This window comes from Polyodon spathula, chromosome 13 (assembly GCF_017654505.1).
Source record: "Polyodon spathula isolate WHYD16114869_AA chromosome 13, ASM1765450v1, whole genome shotgun sequence".
Lineage (NCBI taxonomy): Eukaryota > Metazoa > Chordata > Actinopteri > Acipenseriformes > Polyodontidae > Polyodon > Polyodon spathula.
This window is the reverse complement of record NC_054546.1, coordinates 39350866-39375900: the sequence shown is the minus strand read 5'-3', so window position 1 is coordinate 39375900 and position 25035 is coordinate 39350866. Positions and strand designations below refer to the sequence as shown.

Below are 25035 nucleotides of genomic sequence, written 5' to 3'. Positions count from 1 at the left end.
ACAGCAACCTGTGGCAAAATATTTACCTGGATATTTATTTAAAATATTTATTTAAATTGATTAGGTGTGTGTGTGTGTGTGTGTGTGTGTGTGTGTGTGTGTGTATGTGTATATATATATATATATATATATATATATATATATATATATATATATATTAGCATAGCCTACATGTATGTATACGCATGCGTACAACATATTAAATCAAATTTAATTAAATGAAAAGTATTAAATCGCAAGTAGTACTTTGCAAAATTTAGCAATATAACCTACAAAATTTAATCCGTAAAACACTAGTTTCCCTAAATTTTACTGTTAAAAACACAATTTTTAACAATTAATTGTAGTTGTTTACAGTATACAAAAGCTATATATTTATAGTTCTCTATAGATTTACTGAGACTTCAGCTGTTGTTCTCACACAGTAAATACACCATAGTAATTTGATTGCGTATCGTGTAACTTCATTTAGTGAAACAGTACAAGTAAAAAAATTGAATCCAATCAACTGCTCAGTCATGTAAAAATGTAATAAGACTCATTGTAGACTCAATATATATGCCTGTGATAAACAAAAATAATATAGTTTTCATTTTTCTTGAAAACATATTAAATCGGATCAGTTTGAATCATTTGGCGAGTCGTTTTCAGTGAAAAAATGCGGTGAAAGGAGAGGAATGTTTAGGTTATAATGGACCCAATGTAGAATCTGAGGGTCCCGAAAAAGAGTGACAGAAATATTTTTTGCAGATGTTCCTACCAAAAAAACAAACAAAGAAAAACTGCTGAGAGCTGATCAGTTTATTTTTGAACCACTTCAATATGGTTGAACTATTAGCTTCTTAAAATGCCAATATAAACAAGGAAACCAAATATTCAAATTACACTCATGTTTTAGTTCATATTTACTGCATAAGGGTATTTTAAAATAATACAAGTCAATTTCTCATAATGGCCAACTCTGCTAAAGTTTCTTAAATTATTGGAAAGAAAACTGTTTTGCCAGCTAAACTACTGCACTAATTGTTACATATTGTTTAATCCTATTTTCAAGACAGAGAGTGGAGTCGCTGTGCTCAGCAGTGTTTAGACCGGCATCTCTTCCCTCCGAATAATCAATGCTGATCTCACAGACTTGATCCTGCAGGTTGTGACATTTTCTAAATATAGATTCAATCAAATGCTATCTACCCTGGTTAGGGCATCCAGCATTATGGGAACGGCACATTTTTTAATCTTTAAAAGAAAAATACCAGGTTGCTACTAAAGGATGCTTCATTCACATGTAATAAATAGTGATGTGGTCAATAGAAAGAAAAAAACAAAACAAAACAAAAAACATTTTTTTAACCTCACTTTTTTATTTGAATGATTAATTGCACTCATAAAAGAAAAAAAAAAAAAAAAAAAAAAACACCACCAAGAAGACAAGAGGATTTTATGGATTCAGTTTCTACATAAATTACTGTCATGCTGGCTGAGATGGGGAGGGGAGAGGCGCAGCACAAGTAAATATGGGGGTTTCAATGCCAGCCTAAAATGGAGGATGACACTCTCCAACATCCTGAGGGCCTACTTTAACAATATAAACAGTGGAGGACTTCAGTACAGCTGTTCTTTCACTGTATTAACCCTGCTGGTGTTTTCTACCAAGGATTACTTATTGACCTACCTAATAACATTACATACAGTCAATTAAAATAAAGAAATAAATACATAAAGAAATAAATACATACAAGTTTCTAAATTTTAGGACACTGGTATTTATGTCTGCTACTGTTTATTCCCTTTGTCTATGAATCCACCAGGTTAGGTTATCATTTGGGAATTAACTGGTTCATTACTTATTATAGCAAACTTAGGCCAAACAATAATGAAGTGCACAACAAACAGTAACAATATTATCGTTGTGACAACAAATATTCTTATTGTTTCAACTCCTTCAGTCAAAATCTCAGTGTGCAACACAGCATTTAAATGTTGTTTTTTGTAAATAAAATGCTAAAAAGTCATGGCATTATTCTAGTCAACTTTTGTTGCCTTTAAAATAAATAAATAAATAAATGATATTCAATGATTTAACTCTCCTGTAGCTATCCTTCCAAACATACTAATTAGTGAAACTTTTTCAGTGTATTGCATCAGTTTTATAAACATATGTTACCAGTACTTGTCAAGTTCTAAGTCTGGCACTAGCAGATAGGACAACGTTATTTTATTTCATTTTTACAGCTCTCTAACTTCTACTGAATTACTTTTTCTTTCATTTTCAATTCGTAATAGCATTTTAAAACAGGTTTGTTGCCTCAGGGCAATGCCACGCATCATTAAGCCCAATGCATTTGCTTGTTGGAGTGCTCTGTTTAAGACTTCACTATCGCATGCACATAGAAAATCTGAAGTATGAGAACTGATAACGGAGGAATGGCGAGATATACTCTTAGTTACACACTTTGTACAGAACCAACATTCTTTCAGGGATAATCTTGGTTGGTCACTATACTGCTGCGAGAGCCACAGACAAAGTGCATTGAATAAAGAGAGTTTTCTATTGAAAGAAAATTCTTCCTTGAAGGCTAAGAATCTTTGTTGTGTATTATTTTAATAATTTTACATTAATGCTTGCATGCATTTTGTTATTACCACAACAATAAAGTAGTTCACATAATTTTTTTATCTGTTAGACCAAACAGACCACAACCCTACACCCCCATACCTGAAAAATGAAAGCATGAATAATACAAAAGCAGGATAAGTTTCACTAATTTGTAAGATACAAGACATTTACTTAGCCTTAGTGGTCTTCTGCATTCAATTACAATATACAAAACCAAACTGATCAATACACAGTGATAGAAAAGTTAAATACATTAGCCCAGGACCCAGAACATACAATAATACCCACAATATAAAGAAGCTTAACCCTCAGGAATAGTTTGAATTGAATTAGTACAATTACAAAGATTCAGTAGTATTTGTATAGTAGCACTTATTGCATGAAGGCATTTCTACGGATTTTAATAACAGTGCATTTAAAAACTTGGCAAACAATGCTTAAGGAATGAATGTCAATGAAAAGGATTGTATAACTTTACAAGTGGGTTCATCTCCAGCAAATACCATGGAAGAGTGCAATTCAGTCCCATTGAGTTTGCCTGAACATACATGTGTAGCCAGTTAGAGAATGCAAAAACTGGCGTTTAGGAAGAACAATATGGAAATCCTTGTTAAATTAAACACATACTTTACTGTATGCACATGCTGCTTTCAGTGTAATACATGAACATTTGAATGCAGTACAAAAACGTTATCTTGATATGTCTCTGCCAGGGGTATTTTACATTTTCAGTCAATGTTCAAAGTTAATTTATTACAAAAAAACTTCAAATTAAAATAAAAGTTTTTGTCTTTTTTTCTTACTTCCTTTCAGCATTAAATAACTTAACTGCATAATACCTATTTTAATAGTTTCAGGTGTCTCCAACTGGAAATATAGGCGGTCACCTTCTTATACTAGAGTGGCAAACAATTCGAGTTGCCTTTCCTATACTATAGCAATTCTTAGTTTTGAGTTGCCTTTCCTAGTCATATTCATATATATATATATATAAACAATTCTTTATTTAATCAAGATAATATTTTTTGTGCTAAAAACCTCAAACAGAAAATGTGTTAGAAGCTGACACTTCAGCAACATACAGTGCAGCTGTTTTCTCTTCTTGTAATAATTAACAGCGGAACAGTCAATCCTAACCCATTTTCTTTTGACTGTGAAGTAAACGTAATACTGAAAGCAGCTGTCAAGCGGTCTCAAATCAGATTTTAATTCCTCTTAATAAATAGCAAAACATTATTTCAAATTACACAGTTTCTAACCATCGATTCCATTGACATACGTTACAGAAGGCCCTTGTTCCAAATGGTGGGTAAACAGCCATTACAAGACTCTGGGTTTTCACATGGCATCGAAATGGAATCTGTGAGCTTCCTGGCGTTTCTCCCTGTCATCCGCTTTCTACAGAAAAAAAACATAGGAAGCAGTGAAGCATTAACATCAAACACATTCATTTGGGTCTTATTACCATCGCTTGCATTAAAATGACTCTATACTGTGTTAAGGATGATTTCACTATACAATTTGTACTGCTTATTATACACATTCCTAAATACAACCTTAATTGTCTGGAGGAATGTTTTTGTGATCACGAGAATGTCAATGTGTATATTGTATTCCATTTTACATAATTAAGAATCTTCAGTGTAATGTAAGCTCCATTGACAGGTATTTCAGAAACACAGGCTTTATTTCCATGAGCAACACAACATGAGATCAAACTGGTGATCAAAGACAGCAGCCTTAAATGCAACAAGTTCTCTGCTGCCAAGCTTGAGTCAGTTTATTCTGCAATAGCGCTGAATCCGTAAAGTTTCTCATAACTAGAATTATTTATTTGGAACAGTTCAGATTTGGAAGGAGTGCTTTTCCACTTGGATTAGGCTACCATTCAATCTATGTTCATTCAAATGCAGTAACTGATTTTTTATTTTTATTTTGTTACATTACGGTTCCATATTGGCTTATCATTTTGACGTATTGCTTTGATATTTGTAAATGGCAAGTGTTCTTTTTGTTTGGGAGATCAGGCAAAAGTAGTTTGATGTCAATAGCAAGGAGCTGATCTATAACCCAAACTTCCTTATCTTGGTCCTTATGCTAACCACAATGCCAAACTGTCTTCTAAAGTAGACATAATCACATTTAATTCAGGCAGAAAGTAAGAATTGCTTGAATAAGAGCTAATAAAACTGGTTTTGTGCTGAATATATTGACCTTAAATCAATCTTTTCAGCTTTGCATTACTGTACTGTTTTTCCAACTGTGGTGTGCCTAACAATGATTTACACTAAAAAGCAGCATTTGTCAAAAAGCACCGGCCTTGCTAATGGACTTCAATTACATGCATTTGCAGTGGCCTCTAGTTATTATTTTAGTGTCATTTCACTATTAAAGATTTGGCACAGCTCGCACCGTGTGGAGAGTTAGGAAACCCTCTTTAATATTTAAAATGAACAGCTATAGCCAATGGTTTTGAATCACCCTAAATAATTAACTAATTTGAATGAAACCTGCTAAATAATATTATGTTAACATATTGAACTAAATAGAGCTTTGCAGTTTTTCCTATATACTTGATGAAAAAAATTTGACATTTCGAAATCTAACATGAAATACTGCTACTATTATGGATGCCGGTAGACTTCATTATATGACTTGATTACAGAATGTTAAAAGATCTAAATTATGTTCATAAATTTCATTTATTTATTTATTTTTTAAACTATGCCTAAATGGTAAATTTTTAGGTGTGCAAAACGTTTGGCCATAGCTGTAGATAGCAATCAGGCAATTTATTCTTTCGGTGCAAAAAAAAAGTAAAAAACTGTGCGACTTTTTCATAGAGCTTTTAATGTCACTCAATGTTAAATTGTGAACAACTAACATGAACTACTGTATATTTATTTATTTAAAGGAAAACAAAAAAATGGCAGGCTGTATCAATGCCAACCTAGTGAACAAGACTACAGGGATACCAGCCAGTACCTGATAAAGCAGAAATGGTAAGCATAGATATTAGAAAGCATTCAGCAATTGATGTGCCATGGTTACAAATATCATATAAAAGCAGTGCAGTAGCTGTACCATTTAACAGAAGTATTGCTTTAACAGACACTATTCAGTGCTGTGCCAAGAGCTACTCATCCCAGCTGTAATAGATGGAGATTTAGCTGTTTTTTAGGACTGAGGATGGCAAATCTAATGGCACTTAATTTAACTCGGCAGCTTTAGTCTCTTGTCAACGACAATACAAAGGTAAGGACAGTAAGGTAATTATCATTATTTATTATTCGCATCAACCTACAAAAATGCAATTAAAAAACTGCTGGCAAGACACTAGCTATATTCTTCTTATTTTTGAATGGCAGTAATTCAGCTGAAAGGGTTACATTTCTTTTCTGACCACATAACAAGAAGCTTTATACACCCACCCATGCCTTAGCTGCAATATACATAGGCACTTAGAATTACTGTTCGATTTATTTTGTACTGCACATCACAAAAACAATATTCAAAACAATTAAAAACAAAGCATTAATATTGTACTGTTACCATATACATAAGTATTGCACAATAACACAAAGCAAATTAAATATCTACTTTCTGAACCGTTTTTTATTTTAGCCCGCAAGGTGTTCACGTGTGGCAGCAATGCACTAGCAAAAGTCACAAGGCAGTGACGTCAGCTCCCTAGCAACAAGCCTCCTATGTTGTTGTTGGGAATGGATTCTTTCAATGCAGCGGGTTTGTACATTTGGGAAAGGAGAGGAAGACTCATGAAATTAAGTGGAGACTGAAGCTGATGAGAAGCAATTACCCTCTGCAGTACGAATTAAAATGGTGTGCTGCTTTTTATACAAAAAAAATTGAAAAAGCGGATTGCGTAGAGTATTTATAATGGACCCTGAACCCCCCCCCAATAAAACAAGGGAGCGTTTGGACACTATTTGTTAGCCTATTCGTTTTTCTATGGGTCTCTCGCTATATCGCGACCCTTGATATATAGCAGATTTATATATATATACACACACACACACACACATACATACATACAGTACATGCACATACACACACACACACATATACACACACACACACACATACACCATACATATTGTACAGAATCACAGAATAAAAATCCGCTTTCTTTGGTAATGTTAATGTAAATCTATAATATTTTAGGTCTAACCGGTTGACTTAATTTAACATGGGTGACCACAGGTCAATACACTTTCATTTAAAATAATATTTTGATCTTTGAAGCCCTCTTCTGTGACTTTTGGGCAGCTACCTATATGAAGCTGAATGCAGGTGAATCATCCTTTTATCAACCCAACACTATATCTCAGGGGAGGTGTCATTAAAAAACATTCTTAGCAAATACTACAAAAACTCACCATGGATTGCAGTATTATAAGAAAAGCATCATCGCAAGAGATTTATTTTTCTTTTGATTTTCTTCTTTACAGATAGGGTTACTAAAATAATATTATTCTTGTATGAAAGAAACCCAAACGTTAAGTTAATTAAAACTGGTATTATTTCTGGGATAAAGCTTTATTTTGCCGGACTATATATTTTGGGGTTGCTTAGAAACTGCATTCCAGATAGTGGCAGCAGCATGTCCTTGAACACTTTTCTCTCTAAATCCACCTCTTCTCCCCCTCTCATTCTCACTGCTGACACAGGGTTTTCAGCTCCTCTTGACCAGCAGGATTAGCATGAGGCACCTGGTTCTAATTGTCTGCAGCAACACCATGACGAACCTCAAGGTTGTACTGGGTCTTCAGCCTGGGGCTGTATTTCTTGATAACTCTGCTATTTCTGTCTTTTTCTTCAGTAAGCAGCTGCAATTTATTTACTGCCACTTCAAGTTCAGTTTGCACTCAAAAACAACTTCTATGCTTTATGTTGTCTTCCAAACTTCAGTCTTAGGAATTGCAGAGTCAGGAGATGCAGAATCCTATTTTAAAACTAGTTCTAAAGCTGGAAATGGTTTCAGCATTCCCAATTCTTTTGCGTCATAGCTATTTCATGCACTCTGCAGCGTGAGGCATTCCGAATTCATCGTGTGTGATGGCTTTAACACCACTGTTGTGCCATGGCACAAATGAGATTCAGTTTTCCTACAGCAGACATTTGTTTAAGATAGGTTTCAGAATTAATGTATGAAAAAAGTCCCTTAGCTATGGTAAGTATATCTGCCGTTTATCCATTTAAAACACCAACACCAAAAAAAAAAAAAAAAAAACCCACGAAACTTTGAAATTTAGTGTCAAGTTTATGTCACTAAATAGGTGTAGGTCAAAGTGGAGTAGAGGATTATGAAACAGAATATAGGGTATTGCTATGGCATTTCAATGTTATTTTTCTTATGGTGTTGCTAGCATCTTAATGGCCTGCTTTGTAATGTTTTAAACCACAGATTGTTTCTTTGGCATTCTTGGGGAAACCAAGGCCAAAGGGTGACTGGGTGACAGTGAGGCCAATATGTGAGCAAAGTGTAAAAGTTGGTCTTGGGGCATGAAATTGTCTTCTGGTGCACGTGAATAAGATTTTCCACTGTGTCTGTTTTCTTTTAATTGGAACAAAACTGTTTCAGTAGTTTCAAAGACCAAAATGGATGTTACAGTGAAAGCATAATTAATACTTCAGAGCACTTACCTTCTCCTGCCAGTGCAATATGCCAATTATTGCCAGGATCAAAACACACACGGCAATTAGTGCAATGGCTGTTAGTAGCACTATGTTACTTGGGGTCAGGTAAAGTTTGGCGCTCCAACTGAAAAAAGAGAAAGAAAAATAATAAGCAACAAAAAATCTGCTTTTTAGCCTTCCTTTAAAGTACATGAAAAAACATACAAAACACAGCTTTAACAGCACGTTCTTAATTATTATCACACCTACGCCCTTACATTTTTTCTTTTTTAATTTTAAACTCCACCCTCCAGGTTCCACAGACTACTGATTATATGGATAGTAATTTTAACTGAGAAATTGTCTTGAGGGATTATGTGTGAATTATTATAGAAAAACCTATAAGATGATGTGATCTATTATTGTTTGGATGTGGCTGCTCTGATATTTGTAAGCTCCAAAATTAAATATAATAAAATGAAATATAATTAAATCACTTAGACGGTTGAACTGTTCAGCTGATGTTGGTAAATATTTCTACTGCAGCCCCAAGAAGAAGAAAAAAAGAAAAATGATTAGGTTTACATATTAATAAATACATGATATTTATAATGAAGGTTCCACCTGAAAAAATATCTGATTTTACACTTTCATTATTGTTCATTTATTTTAGGTTAAATAGACAACAGTGCTTTTTTATATTGTTCCAAATGTTTTTTGTAAAATAATTTTTCAATATACTGTATGTCTCAAATTGGCTTCAATAGCTCCAGAGAAATGAGTTTGGGTACCCTCGACCAAAGATGATGGTCATGCCGTCAGGCCAAGATGACCCTTCTGGTCAAGGGATACGGGCATTATCATCTCTGCAGTAATTAATAATGAAGAACTGCAGTGGCTCCCACAGTATTCAGCCACGACTTGGTCATTATTAAATGTATTTGGGCTGACACCCCTAACACAGAACCATCTTATATTTTTCACAAAACTTGTTACCTGGTTTGTATTGGAAAAACTTACTGCCTTTCAGAAGTTGGCGATAATAGATCTCAGGGATCCTATTTTGCTGAAAATAAAATCGATTGACCGTTGACCCTGAAAATCTCAAAAGTGCACACCTTTAAAAATACTCAATACGTACAAATCAAAGAATTGTACATTTTCAAATAATCTTCTTAAAAGGCCATTCAATTAAGGATTATGTGGATTCAACAAGTTAGTTTCTGTCCTGATTTTTTCATGGAACGACCAGACTCTGTGTTTTTAGAAATCATTATACATCAGTTATAGAAGGCTTGAAGAAGAAATCCACATGTTTTTTTTTTTTTTTTTTTTTTTGCTGTCAGGAGTAATAAAACACATCTTGAGAAGCCACTGCTTTCCTGCTCAAAGTAGTATATGCAGTCCCACCATAGCCTTTTGAGGATGAAATCCGTACATTTTAGACAATTTTACAATGTCTACTTTCCTTGAACATCCATCAGGATGACATGATGTATGGTTCTGTAACTTGGGAATGAAAGCAAACACAGGTCCCAGAGGTGACTAACCTGTTTAAAAAGGAAACCCATAAATCCACCGCGAGCTGTTAGCAAACACTATACCAATTTATTCATTAAAAGCATAGTCACTCAGTATAAATACATTTGGGTTTATTTGCAGTGGCTTACTTGCGTGGGTTGTTGTTGGGATAGGGAATGACGATCAGCTGAGAATTGGGGATGATTGCAGTCCACTCCTGTTTTCTGATAGCCTGGAAAACCAAGCACTGTGTTAAGGTGGTTTCATGTGAGTTCAGTAGATGCTCTTTATTTCCAGTTGCCTTCCAGTCATCGATTATCCAACTGATCTGACTCAAGTTTCCTTTTGTTTATCTGGTAGTATACTGCAGTGTACTAGATGCTGTTGGCACTTAGTAACACAAAGACACTTTGGTTGACCTATCCAACATTATTTTTTTTAATTTAGTGGTCGCCAACTATTTTTATTGTTTTCTCCCCAATTTAGTAAAGTCCAATTATTTTTAGGCTCAGCCCACTGCTACCACCCCTGCGCTGACTCAGGAGGGGAGAAGACGAAGCCGTCCACTTCTTTACACGCAGCAGACTCACCATGCAGCCACCCAGAGCTACAGCGTCGATGGACAACACAGCCCCGGGCAGCTTACTGGCAAGCCCGCAGGCGCCCGGCTAGACCACAAGGTTCTCTCGTGCGTGGTGAGCCGAGGACACCCTGGCCGGCCTAGCCCTCCCTCCCCCCGGGCAGTGCTCGGCTAATTGAGTGCCGCCCCCTCGGAGCTCCCATCCTCGGTCAGCAAAGAATAGCCTGGACTTGACTGGAGACGTCCACACTATAGGGTGCATCCTGCACTCCATGCGGAGTGCCTTTACTGGATGTGCCACTTGGACTCTGCACTTCTAATCTATTTGAATAAAGAAGCCTTTATTTTCCAAACAGACACATTGCTTTAACTCAACATCAATCGTTCAGGGAGTGTTCAAGAAATCATGATGGTATTTCAAAGCCATAATTACCAATGTTTAAAAGGATAATTGAACGAGGCCACATGGGGAATATTAGAAACTGTCAGGGAGCTTTTAGATTTACCTTACGACAGTAACAAAAACTTGCTAAATGCAATCATTTCTGAATCGATTATTTTCATTACACAAAGAGCAAGAATACGTACCATATAGTTCTCATCAGAAAACAAATACAAACGGAACCACTGTAGTAATGCAACACACACCAAAATGCATGTTACTGGGTAAGTGAGACTCCAAATATGGCACACAAGGGATCAACGAAAGTTTAACTGAGTCTAGCAAAACAACACCTTGCTGACAAATAATCGATTCATTGTTGTATTTACCTTATCTCCTGGGGGATGTGGGATCCCAACATACAGATGATCCAAGAAGTTAGCGCTGCGACCCAAACCCAGCACAGTATAGGGCAGCTGTAGGGCAAAATGGGCTGACTGACTCAGCTGTCCAGCTAAAATGCAAATAAAATCACTGTGTAAAACAACAACACATCAAACACTGACACAATATAAATTTTGCAGATACATATTCCTTGCAAATTATTCAAGATTATGACATTCAGTTTAGAGAACTTGCTAAGGAACTACTGCTGAAGAAACTGTTGGATTCATTATTATGCTACTGTTCTTGTTCTTCGAGAGAATCAGGTTAAAGAAAAGCAAATCAGATTTATACTTGGCACATATTCATTATCTGTAATCAGCTACAACATAATACTCACGTTTAACATCATGCTACTAAATTATTGTATAGAAAATTTCCTGCAGCCTGATTACATTACATTGAATGCCTGAAATGAAGCTAATTTAAGCGTGATACAGGAATAACCATGTGTAAATAGTAATGCCAGGACAGAACAACTGGATCCTATATTTACTCCACACCGTGCACTGCCTCTGTATTTGAGGCTTTGGCTGCTACTGTTGTGTTGAAAATCAAGTGACCTCTGACTTATAGTGTATATACAAAGCTACACAGGAGCAAAGTTCATTTCTGAAGGTGAGACAGAATGATGGGGATGTAAAGTAAAAAAAACACCAAGAAGACTTCTGCTGTACAGAAGAACATGTTAGCCCTCTGCATAGGAACTATATGTAGACACTTTCCAATGGACAGTCCCGCAATATACACAGCTGGCAGCCCAGATCTGCAACACAAACAGATGTTTTTTTTGAACCGTGGATTGCTCTGCCGACCTAAGCCCTCTGTACCCACGCGGCACTCTGACAATTGTGCGCCACCCCCTGGCAACCCCCGGTCACGGTCGGCAATGACAGCCTGGATTCAAACCTGCGATGTCCAGGCTATAGGGCGCATCCTGCACTCCACGAGGAGCACCTTTACTGGATGCGCCACTCGGGAGCCCCACCACATTCTGGAAAAAAAAAAAAAAAAAAAAAAAAAAAAAAAGTATGATGCTGCACCAGACCTGAAGTATGTATTCATTAAAAAATAAAGAAAATAACAAATACTTCAAAATTGCCATATTCAATCATGCAAGGTGGTAAAAGATAATACTAATAACCATCTTTCTCTCATGCAGCTTCTGTGAAACTGCCCAGTAATATTGATAATTCAACCCTAACACAGCTGCATTAATCGTCTTTGTGTAAAAGCCATTGTAATCAGATCAATCACAGAAATCGTTACTTTTGCTATGGAAGACTTAAGTTTAATTTAGTTTCTTTCAAGCAACGTCCAATCAATGAAGCATTGGTGCAGCATTTAAAAATAACTGCACCCCATACTGTACTTGGACAAAAAAGGAGATAAAATTGCAATGCTTTTTTTTAGGCCATTGATTTTGACTGTTCATCCAGTCACCTTTCAAGTAAAAACATTAGACACATCTTTTTCATTGACTTACTTCCATTACAAAGCACTCTAAACGCTGTGCAATCTAAATCCACTCAGTTCCATCTTGTTCAAGTCATTTACACGTCTTCCATTTGAAGCTAAGGGTTTAAGGCATTTACGAGCACAAAAGATCCCACCCACTTGAAGTCATCAGCTGAACCACTGACCAACAGTGCTTTTTTTTTCACGATTTAAAGAACATGAAGCAAGATAAATGATACAAATGCTTTATATTTGGGGTCTCAGTCAGTCAATTTAAAGAGGCTGGTTTTACAGACACCATTTAGCACTAACTTTTGACAAATCTAATGTTACCTTATGCAAGGTAATGTAGTCCAAACTGCCTGTACATTTAGGTTCCCATCTCAAAGCTAGATAATTCACCCAGAAGTTTTCATGGCCTGGGACCAATATAATTTCCATAATGTACTCCCGTCTGTCAGCAATCTTCATGAATCTTGTTTTGGATGAGGGGTCATCTGTCTAAAGGGCCTCTTAATTCCACTCCCCTGGCTGGAGGCAGTTGCTACAGTCTCCTTTAATCTAAAATGACAGATTGTGAAGAAACAGCTTGCCAGTGTACCGAACAATTTCCATAAAATGGTTTACAATACCGGAAGCAGCATGTTCCTGTCAGTGTTTCTTCCAAACAAATATCATCCACCCTCACCACAAGGCTCACTTTTCAAATATGATTTCGAATTACATAGCTGCTATGCATTTCCTTTCTGCTATTGAATTCATTATATTGTGCAGCTCATTATCACATATTCACACAGTGAATGACTGACAGAATGTTGTAATAATGACAAGGTGCTCCACACCAGCTGCACTGGGGCTTGACTTGGCTTGACTGAGCAGCTTGTGGTCTACTCTGTGCATCTGCTGGTACCAGAGCCATGGGGATTTATTTCCAGCATTTAACAGGCAGTAAAAAGCCACAGGGCTCAGAGATAAATGGTGACTTCAAAATATCCTCAAAACAATAAAGGAATTCCGCACAGCCACTGTAGTTCCAAATAATAATAAAAAAAATCTCTCTATGCTAATAACATCTTTGAAAACAGTGACTTCGAAATACGAGGGTGTGGAAGGGGTGTGGGTAATTCACTGACTAGGAGACAGACAGGTGTAATTGAAAACACCACACAGGTGCCCAGTTTTATTTTAGACCAGTTCTTACTTTTTCCGGCAGAGGGCACTGTTGACCGTGTGCTGCCTATCAACGTTGATAGACAGCACCACGGAAATACCACAGCTGGTACGCGAACAGCAAGTGCACTCGCAGGTGCTCAAAGAAATAATAATGAAAACAGAAGGCGAAAAGAACAAGGGAAAATAAAACAGTAATAAAACTACAAATAAAAGGTGCTGCACTCGGCAGCGTTATCCCAGTCGCCGCTACCCGCACGACCCGGATCACCATCCTACTCTGTCGGCTAACTAGCCTGCTCTTTTACAATACGCTGGGGTCTGCCCAAGGGTTCCCCGCTCTCTCTGTCTCGCTGTGAAACTCTTTCTTTTCTCCCGGCTGATTCCCGGTCCTGAATCAGAGCTTCCGCACTCTCGGCGCGTCTAAGTGGGCAGACCTGAGGAAACAGCAGAGCATTTTTTTTATAGGGCTAGCAATCTGCCAAGACTCGCCTCTCAGCCATTCAGAGAGGGGGAAAGTCCACACACCTACCTTCCCACCTCCCCGTGTCACTGCCATGACTCACAGGCGGTTGTTGGAAGACTGCCGCCCTCTTCCTGCAGTACCGTGAACACGCCAGCAGAGTCAGCACAGATCTCTCCCTGCTACAGAGGGGTACGATACAAACTTATTTCAGGGACAGATGTAAATGCCAGCAAAATGACTTATAGGGTTTGTATCAAGAGCAAAGTGATTATCACATTATTTATTTCACTTACAAAACCTAGGCACAAACAACAAGCCCCTAAATAATTTATGGCTGTCTTATAAAGTATTCCCTTCTAAATTAACGTACTAGACTCACAAGCTGTTTACAAAACATTGCCAAGCTTTTAATACTCTAGCTGAGGCAAGCCAAAGGCCTGGAGAGGAGTGCAGCTGAATCAGATTTTCACAGAAGGATGCACAGCACCTGCTATGTTTTTTAGAAAGTAAACTAGTGGGTGCATTCCTGAGATGCATACTTAGATCTTAATGGAAGGAACCAGATCTTTAGCATTCACTGTTGCTGAAACAGTGATTTCCTTAATTATCAACATTTATGATGACAGCAGCTGCTAACATGACATTTGGGTCTAAGGATGAGATGAAGTGGTACAACGATGAAGCTGTGTAATATGAGGGTTTTGAAGCTTGTTCACAGCTTATACAATGGGAAAAGACTTAGACATTGTATCACAAAACATGGTGTGGCTTGTGGAGATAAGGTGCTCTATCCATAGAGCACTATCCAGTCATTCTTACTGTGGTATATTTAATAAGAGAACAGAGATATATAGGTACTTAGAGAATTATCTTAAAGACTTGGGAACCAGAATGTGAGCGAATGTTCAAAAACAGTAAATAAACTCAAAACCCTGTTATACTGAAACAACTCGTCACATCACACACATATCTGCATTATTCATGTCAATTCAGCATGGTCGACTGTAATCATATTAGACAGACATGACTGAAAAAAACATTTCGTTTGACTGTTGGAGGTAATGTGTATCAGCTGTGTACAGCACTTACTATAAAGACACACACAGAGGAAGGGATACTCAGCTCAAATGCAGCATTTGTGACATTACCAGAATTTTTTCCCTGAGATGTTTGTGTGTGAAATCCCACTGTGTGACAAGCTTAACATCACAACCTAGGAAGTGTAAAAACATTGCACTGCAGCAAAAGCTTAGTACATTGAGCCAAAGAGGCATTCAAATTCTACATTTTAAACTAGTATTATTATATTAAACAGAGAGGGCAGTTTTTGCCCTGTTGGTTGTTTTGTAACATGTGTCATGCACTTTATGTATTGTTTGCAAAACAAAAAACAGCAATAATACCTCTTTATAGATAATACTGATAAATCCTCTCTTGATCACTTGTTTTATCACCAAACACCTAAATAATGCGATCTAAGTCATTATTTTATTACTATAACATCTCAAAAAGCTCTGCAAATGTCAGTGATATTCTTCGAGCGCTGGATGCGGAAGCAGCTATCTCCTTTGTTTGTGTCTGTGTTATCTCCGTGGTGCATGGGGTTATCTGTATAGCTCAGATACCCCCCACCCCCCTTTTTTTGGCTCCTATCGATCTCTCTCGGCCATTGAAGTCTTTTCAGCTTTTTCTGGAGAAAAAACGACTAGAGACCTGTGCTTTACGTCTTTTTGATGATGTCGGACAGGGTCCGACATCGGACTAGAAAGGGAAAATTGTAATGTTGGATCTGGTCCGACATAGGATCGCAAAGGGTTAAGTCTGCGCGCCTGTGTGGTGTGTCAACACCCAGTGACTGCTCTGTGTCTGACCTGTTATTATCCAGTGACGACCCACATGTGTAACAGTTGTTACAAGGACCTAGCAGTAGACTTAAAACGGCACCTGATCTAACCAGTGAGAAAGGTTGTCATAACCGCTCTGCTAGAAATGACAGGTATATAGAAGGCTAGGAAAACATTCTTTAATATTTAAGGCAGATACCAGGTTCACTATGTGCAGTGTGACAGAAGGACAGACGGATCAGAGCATATTTAGAAAATTTTAAACAGCTGCCTTTTAAATTATTTAAATTGGGTGCTTTTAAAAAAATAAATAAATAAATAAATGTTTTGAGATGTTGAGAAATCTGGCAATATTGCATACATTTTGCAAGATATTTGTAAATAGGTGTCAATGGTAAAAAACAACAGAAAAAACAAAATAATAATAATAATAATAATAATAATAAATAATAATAATAATAATAATAATAATAATAATAATTTTCAAGACTTAAAGGATGACTTGTACGTAGTTAAAATGATTTGTATTACCAGTATTGCAGAGTTAATGCCCACATAAACTGCACTTTTGTTGTTTTGAATAATAATGGTTTTATGTGGGTTCTGCTTTTACCATCAATCTGTTTCTGGGATTTATCTTTCAAATGGCTGGAGCAATGTGTGTGTGTGTTCTCATGGTGCTCGCTAATCCTAAACAATCTGCCAGCTTCCCTGTATCTGTGCTTACCTTGTTTCCATGCATTTCTTATCAGACAAGCAGAACATAATGGTCTGACTGCAGAAAGCACAAAATCACTCAGTGTACAAAGCCCTGATCAATAATAATCCTTCTCCTCGCTACAGATGGTTAGCTTGGCTGAATCCTGCAGATTTTAACAGTTTCAATTTACTTCATTCTGGCTGCTGCAAACCTGGGGGAACAGAGGCTGAGCACGGGGGAGGGAGGGGGTTCTCCTTAGTACTTAATTTATTAACATCATACTAACTCCTCCATTAAAGACAATTGAGTTGGCAGAAGTTGGCCATTGACTGGACTCCCCAGCTTTCCTTTGTCCTTCAGAGCGCCATGTTTTTAGAAAGACAGGCCGGGGTTGCACGTGACAAGGAACAACTTCTAGACCTTCATCACAGATTTTCCATTCATCAACCTGCCGGCCATGGTCTCAGAGGGACAATGGAGTTTTTATACAGTCTTGGCTGAAGATTTTTCTTTCCATTAAGTAGGGTAAACCATTTATATTGTAAACAATCAGTAAACAATTCAGCCTATTAGCAATCGCCTAACAGCACTAATTACTAATAGGAATACTGTCTGGATCAGTTTTTGATGGGGCTGGTAAATTGATTATACAGTATATCATCACAACATTTAAAAAATATACAAGATATACAGAACTTGTTTCAGAGCTGGTTTAGAACAAAGTGTTGTTTTTGTACAGTGCTTTTTATAGAACAAACCTCCCAAGGCAATACATACTGTAACAATCCATGCGACCAGAGCTAGAAAATGAAGAATAGATTTTGACCCTAGAGATTTAAACACCTGAGGAATGGTATTGGATTACTGATATGTTAGAGGCATTACAGAAGCTTTTATTTGAACCCTGAGAGACGGGAAGTAAGATTGGTAGTGTGAGGATCCAGCTACAGTGATCCAGACAGCAATGCATTTCATTGTACAATAACAGAGATGGAGAAAATTGAAATGATGCGGTAAAATTAAAACTTAGAATAACATTAGATACACTTTTGTCAATGTATTTTGCATTCTAAACTTTACTGGGTGCATGTGAAATGTTAGCAGAGGCTTCAGTCTGGTCAAGAAGGCCACACTATAAAAAGTGTCTTTCCTTGTCCTCGTAAACAAGTTTGCTATGCATCTTTCACAGCTAAATTCTAAGACAGGCTTCATTTGGATGTAGAAAATAATCACTTTCATTATAGCTGGGCCTCAAGTTTCTACGCCAATAAATAAAACATCAACTGGTTTACACTTTGCAGCAGCATTGAAACATCCTAATTTATACAAAACTATGTCAGAGATCCCTGTCAATTTCTCAAGACACCTTATAGAGCTTTACATAGCTCAGTGTGGCGACAGCTACATTGTAACATTTCTTCAGGTTTCTAGAGATACTTAACCCCTCATTTGAACACAGATTATTAGGAATAGCTGTGGTTCCAAGGTCATAGATTACTTGTTGACCTCATCTCCCCAGATGGCTTTCAAATGCTGTGAACTGAACTGGAGCAAATAAACCCAAACACAATCCAAAATGGATTTGTCATACCCTGGAAAGATGACAGAGTACTAGTGAATGTTGTGGCAATGCTGATGTGTACTGTATCAGACTGTACACAACTGCTTTAAAAGATAATTCATAATACCTTTCTGGAAATTAATAAATATTGTAAATAAATAATATCTAAATAGCAATAAACAAAAATTGTTGAACATATTCAATATATCATGTTTTTTTTTTTTTAATATGCAAGGTGGTGTAGATACTTTGGCAAATGTTTATTTGTTACTAATAAAGAAAAAAAAAATGACGTTAATGTTGCATAGATTTTAATTACATTTTAATTTGGGTTGTAATGATTAATACTTTTACCCAGGATTATTAGACAACAAACTTCACTCCTGTACTAAATGTTACTATAACCAAAACAACCTCTGGTTTGTCAACACAAAGCCCAGTCAGAGCTGTACGTCAATTAGATACACTGCATTTTGGCTCACACTCATAGCATGAAGTCTTCCAATGTGCCTCCTGGAGGCATGCTTGATACTGAGAGAACAAAAAAAAAAAAAACAACACACTGTCACAAACCCTACCAGTCCTCGGTAGGCCTCATACTGCAGAGGTGTGTGTGAGAGAGAGAGAGAGAGAGAGAGAGAGAGAGAGAGAGAGAGAGAGAGAGAGAGAGAGAGAGAGAGAGAGAGAGAGAGAGAGAGAATGGAAGTGTCACATTATTTCACTGCAGTGCCTTAAAATGAAAGAGACACTTATGTCAATGAAGGTGTCATTTTACTCCAATTAATAGTAGTTATAACCACAAGAGCTTGACAATATCCATTTCAAGATGCAAACAACATGTTGTTTTTATGCCTAGACAGGTTTAAAAAAAAAAAAAAAAAAAAAAAAAGGAATACAACTCTAGTTGTCTCTCAAGACAATACTGAACCTGTTCATCCATCAAACCTACTGTTATACTTAAACGAAATATTGTTGTGCATCTTTTAAGATAAAAAGGATTCATACTATTTTATTTGTGAATGACACTACTTAGGATTTACACAGATGTGTCAGAGGTCTTAAAGCACATCTTAATATTGTATAACCCAAACAAATGTAGTTTTTAATATTTGCACTATTTAACATTGTATAGATATAGTAATATTGGTAATGCTCAAATAACAGCATTGTTTGTATAACATACAATATTTTTTTTCCACTCATCAACAAAAGGCAGGTCTAGAAGGTTCAGATTCAAATATTTTAGAAGGCCTTTAAGCATATTTAGTCATTTTAGAGCAAAACAAGCAGTGAACAATTCAACCTATTAGCAATCGCCTAACACAGCACTAATTACTAACAGGAATCATGTTTGGATCGGTTTCTGATGTGGCTGGTAAATTGATCATACAGTATATCATCAAAACATTTAAAAAAAATATATACAAGATAGGCACAGCTTGTTTGAGAGCTGGTAAAGAAAAGGCATGCCCTGCTTGTAGATCAACACCAAGGGGGCAATGGCTGACTCCTATCAGTGTTACACTGCCGTGCTGTAATTGGTACAGACTGTCAGCATACAGAGGTAAGCTTCACATGAATACTAATCTTCTACAGAGATGTAAACTTAAACAAGTCAGGGGCTTGTCTAAGAATCGAATTAAATTTTATGATTTCCCAGGGTCAGTGTTTGTTATTCATGTTGGAGCTATGGTGCCTAATGCGTGGAAACAAGAAAACTTGTCGGGTCACAAGTGGAATTTAACTGTCCATTTAACAGAACCACCACACAATAGGTCTGAGGTGTGCTTGCAGAGCTGTTAGGGGGAGCTGATGTCCCTCAGCTCTCAATAAAACTAAAACTTAAAAAGAAAAAAAACTTTCCTCATTCCAATTTCAACTCCCCCACCCTGAAGGCCATCCCATTATCTCAGCCAGACACAGCTGTCGATACATTTCAGTGCCAATCTTAAAATGCCCTAGTTTTAAAAAGGCTGATGCACTTAAAGGAAGGGAAATGGACCTGCCCTAGGCAGTGTGAGGGATTTGCAGAATAATGCTGCCTCTTAATTCAAAACAAGAATGATTTGGAACAATGCTCACTGGAGTAAACCCTTTATAGACAGTCTGTGTATGTGTATGTATATATATTTATAAAAAAAAAGGGGAAAAGTATTTTCTGGCTATTAGTAAACCACCCACTCGATATATCGCTGGTTTCGAGGTCCAACATAAATCCGCTATATATCTAGGGCTGTGATATAGCGAGAGACCCATAGAAAAACAAATATGCTAACAAATACTGTACAACCACTCCCTCGTTTTATCGGGGGCGTCAGGGTCCAATATAACTCTACGCAACCTTTTTTGCATTTTTCGTATAAAAAGCCGTACACCATTTTAATTTACACAGCGGAGGGCAATTGCTTCACATCAACTTGAGTATCCAATTAATTGTGAGTCTTTCCTTTCCTTTCTCAAATGAACAAATCTGCTGCATTGAAATAATCCATTCCCAGCATAGGAGGCTTGTTGCTACGGAGCTGACGTCACTGCCCTTTGACTTTTGTTAGTGCATTACTGCTGCCACATGTGGCATATGCAGTTAGACAGTAAAAATGGTGAGCCAACTCCAAGACCGCGATATATCTGAATCCGCCGTTTAGCAAGGGGCGATATAACAAGGGGTGGGTGTATTTTCTGGCTATTAGTATTTCTTCCATCTGTATTTAGTTGGTGTTTAGTGTTGTGCCTGGCCTCGCAAAATATGTCACATTGTGTGAACGACAGTGAATTGACAGCAAGCTCTCAAGTGGATGTAGTTAGCAAGGAGAAGAGCCATTCACTGCATTCCAAGAGCGGTTTACCTTCAAACTGAAGTGTCCCTCAGAGGGAAAACAAAACAAAGTACTGCCAATCTTGTTGACAGCAAGACAGAAACATCTTTACTTTCAGGCAGTTATTTTAGTCATGCTGTGTGTTCCCAAGACCTCATCTGGGTCCTGGATCAACAGCAGTGAATCAGTTTAATCATTCTGAAATATTTATCAACAGTATAAATGGAGAAACACAGACTCAAATATTAATAACAAACAGTATTAATTGCAACAAGAAATGCTAATAACATTGCAGAGATCAGGTAATGGGGCAGTAAAAAAAAAGGAAGCTACTTAATCTTTAAAAACGGTTGTTGCGGTACTCAAGCAGATTGCTGCCTTGTAAAATCATGTTTTCCTCTTCCTTTGACCCACTTTTGTTTTGCTTCCGACAGCTAGATGGGAACTTTCAGAGGAGCAAGCCCATGTTGTTCACAGTGAGAAGCAAAAAAGACTTCAAGTAGGGAAAAGTTACACCTACAGCTGAAACCACCTAATAGGGAATGTCTGCTATACGAAGTAGAAAAGTTGTGCAGATGAGTAAACTATGTAAGAATGTAGTAAACTCACTAGAGTCCTATTTGTTACTAAGGCCATCTCCAATACCAGTGACTCACTGCTGTGAATAAACACTTGAACCAAAAACTGAAAGAAACTAAAAATAACAAAAAAAGATCAGAAAACATCTATCTTACACAAGTTCATCCATTACATTCTTTCTTAGAATACTGGATGAAATAAACAGAAGCGTCCAACTCTGAACCACAGTGATCTACAGTATGGTATATAATCTCTCCTGCAAAACTACTTTTTGTCCCTTTTCATTTCCCAAACCTTTCAGCTGCTGTTGTGTTCAGAAGCTGGTAAAACTAACAAGCAGATGGAAATTAAACAATCTGTTTCACTCCCCTTTTAAAGACAGCACTTGCTTTACTGTTGGCTTGAGATAGTAACCTCAGCCAAGTGGGTGGCTACACTATTATACAGAAAAACATAGGATGCATGAAGGCATTCATTAATCCCCGCAGATTGTGAGCCTTATTGTGGGTTTTCACTTCTGAGCTACCAAATGAATCATTGTCCTTTCTGCCAGCAGTACTTGTTTTCTGTACCACTATAATCAGCATGTTGCTCAGCTTTCGGTCTGTAAATGGGATTATGCTATGAGATTATGCTAACAAGGCACTGGTGATCAGCACCAGAAAGCAACATGTTTCTCATTTGGCCTACCTGATGCATTTTTGAGATATCCGTTGGAGTCGACCGAGGTGTACATGACATAAGGTCCGGGTTGATTCACTCCGAAGGGCTGCAATGAAAACAAGTCGGTCATAATTGAGGCACAGTCAGTCATAATTATACATTCAAAACAGGCACCTCCTTTTATTTTAGTACAGCTCAACCACTTTATACAAGTCGATTAAACATCATAACCCCAACATAGTATTTAGAAAACGATGTAAAATGTATAGCCTATATTTCTTTCATTGAAATAGCTAATAAATATAGTAAACCTCTTTTGTACACTGGGGAGGCACTAAAACTGGCTTCCAAACAGCCCTGGCAGCATGCTACCTTAAGGGAAAAGTCTGAAGTGTTATGCCTTGTACATGCCTGACAATGAGAAGCAGGTGCAAGGGTTAGCAAGAACATGATAAGAACATTACTTTGCATCAAATTCACTACTTCCAAGCAATTATGCTTGAGGTACTAACAGTAAGTATGATGGTGTTTTCAGAAACTGTTTCAAAGGCAAATTAAATGGAATTGAATTGATGCCACCAGAGCCTACAGGGACTACAAGTGGAATTTCTATTTATTAAATAATATATTTTCCATTCTGTTAAATAATTGAGTAAGGTGGAACCCACAAAATATTCATGGTCTGGAACCGATAGTAAATCAAGGATTTAATTCCTGATGGATCCATGGGTCAGAATGTTTTTCCCAGTCCTTCATAAGCACATTGTTTAATGAATTCAGAGTCAAAAGAAGAACCCATTTATAACTTCTGAACTTATTTCAATAGTGGCCATAACTTTAAATAATTTTTTATTGGGCTTTGTTTTTAGTTTTGGTCAGTTGGGACATGTATATCTCACTCCATTTGCACGGCCACACCCACAGTTTATGTGATATCAGAAGAGCTATGGGTCACCTTTAGACCAGGGACTCAATGAAGGTTAGGGTTTTCAGTGTCATCATTCTTTCAGCAAAGCAACCACATGAGAAACTGAGGGAGCCAAGAGATCATGAAAACAAAAAAAAAAAGGGTAAGGACACTATAAAGAAGGCACGAGATACTGTTATTAAGAGTAAGCCGCTCCAAATAAATACTTACATATCTAGGCAGATACAGCAGCTAGGGCTGGAACAGTTGAAAGGTCACACTGACACATGGTTTGAATGGAATGAGCCTCAAAATCCTGAATGAGACCCTCACTCCCTCACCCAATCTATATCTCTTATCAATAGATATTGAGCACCTTGCTTTATAGAAACTTAAGTGAATAGTGCCGTAAGAACAGTATTATTCCCTAAAGGCTACAATTCTTGAAGTACATCCCACAGTGATCAATGTTTTATATTTACTGATGTAATGCCAACATAACTGGGATAAATTCAGTTTTGCATGGAGAATGTCTCAGTACTTTAAAGTATGACAACAGAACAAAATATCCTGGTAGATTCACAAATACATATACATACACACTGTATAACAGACAACAAACTCCAGCCACTTCCAAATAGTTGCAAATTGTTTTTTTTCTTTGAACTTTAGCTGGATTTAGGTATTGTTATTCACAGTCATTCAATTTCACAAGACGAGAAACTCATTTGAAAGCAGCATGGTCTCCTAAGAGTTTCCCTAGGTCTTATAGAGTTGTTTTAGCAGTACTGCAATACATCTGACATACAGCGATATCTTTTCATTAGAGCTGCGCAAACACAAGCTTTCAAGTCAAAAATCTCTCTTCATTATGTGTCACCCCTAATGAAGAGACATGCTGCCATTCATGACTGCTCTATAATTCTCTGTACAGTGTCTTTTCTCGAGGCTAATGCTGAAAATAAATTTGTAAAAGTTTACCTTTATACTTGGAAGCTTACAAAAGTAGGGACTGCAGTACTTGAGTAAAACAGACAATTACGTTTGTCTTCTCAACATAGTTTGTAATACCTATAACTGCTACTTGGACATTCATTTTGAATTCACAGCAGAAATGAATAAAATACTGTAGCGTCTGTGACAACAGTTAAATATTACACATACACATATTTTATAATGTTAGCCAAGACAATTACAGGCTGGTGCAAAACTGTTGTAAAAGTAATTAAAGAGCATCTACTTGTACTGCATTATAAAGTTTTTATTAATGATTACACCATGTTTATAACATACTTACTAACATGTTTTAGACACGTATTAATATATCCTTAAACCTCAGTGTGACCAATGAATGCCATACTCAGAAATGACAGAGAGGGGAATTATATTATATATAGCAGAGCATGATTAGAACTGAAGGCGATGAGCACAGAAGAAAATCCTTTTAACCTTTTGAGTGAAAGGTTTGGTGCAGCTCCACAATACCATACTGACTTGACTGAGCAACACGGGACAGATCAATCTAACCTGAACGTCTTTTTAAAAAAAAAAAAAAAAGCCTACTGGATAAATGGAAAGGCCACTGGGATCCGAGCTGTCCGGGAAATCAATCCTATTGCACACAAAAGCAAATCTGAGGAGATTGTAAATGAAATTCCTGAGGAGATCTCTATGTATTCGTGTCATTGCA

At 37.0% G+C, this 25035-nt stretch overlaps 1 protein-coding gene across 4 annotated transcripts in view; it reads right to left on the bottom strand.

Annotated features, from left to right (window-relative positions):
* Positions 1-25035, bottom strand: part of LOC121325350 (T-cell immunomodulatory protein-like) — a 96442-nt gene that overhangs the window by 5589 nt on the left and 65818 nt on the right. Inside the window, exons 14-18 of one of the 4 annotated variants that reach the window (XR_005951327.1) lie at positions 22466-22544; positions 11127-11251; positions 9925-10007; positions 8282-8399; positions 3897-4015 (exon numbers count right to left, since the gene is read on the bottom strand). Coding sequence is in view for 2 of the 4 variants with exons in the window: in XM_041267781.1 (XP_041123715.1) it covers positions 3956-4015; positions 8282-8399; positions 9925-10007; positions 11127-11251; positions 22466-22544 (465 nt within the window). In the remaining 2 variants the exon portion in view is untranslated. Of the gene's footprint in view, positions 1-979; positions 4016-8281; positions 8400-9924; positions 10008-11126; positions 11252-22465; positions 22545-25035 lie in introns of those variants that run through there. The other 3 variants (XR_005951328.1, XM_041267781.1, XM_041267782.1) reach the window with 3 other exon arrangements.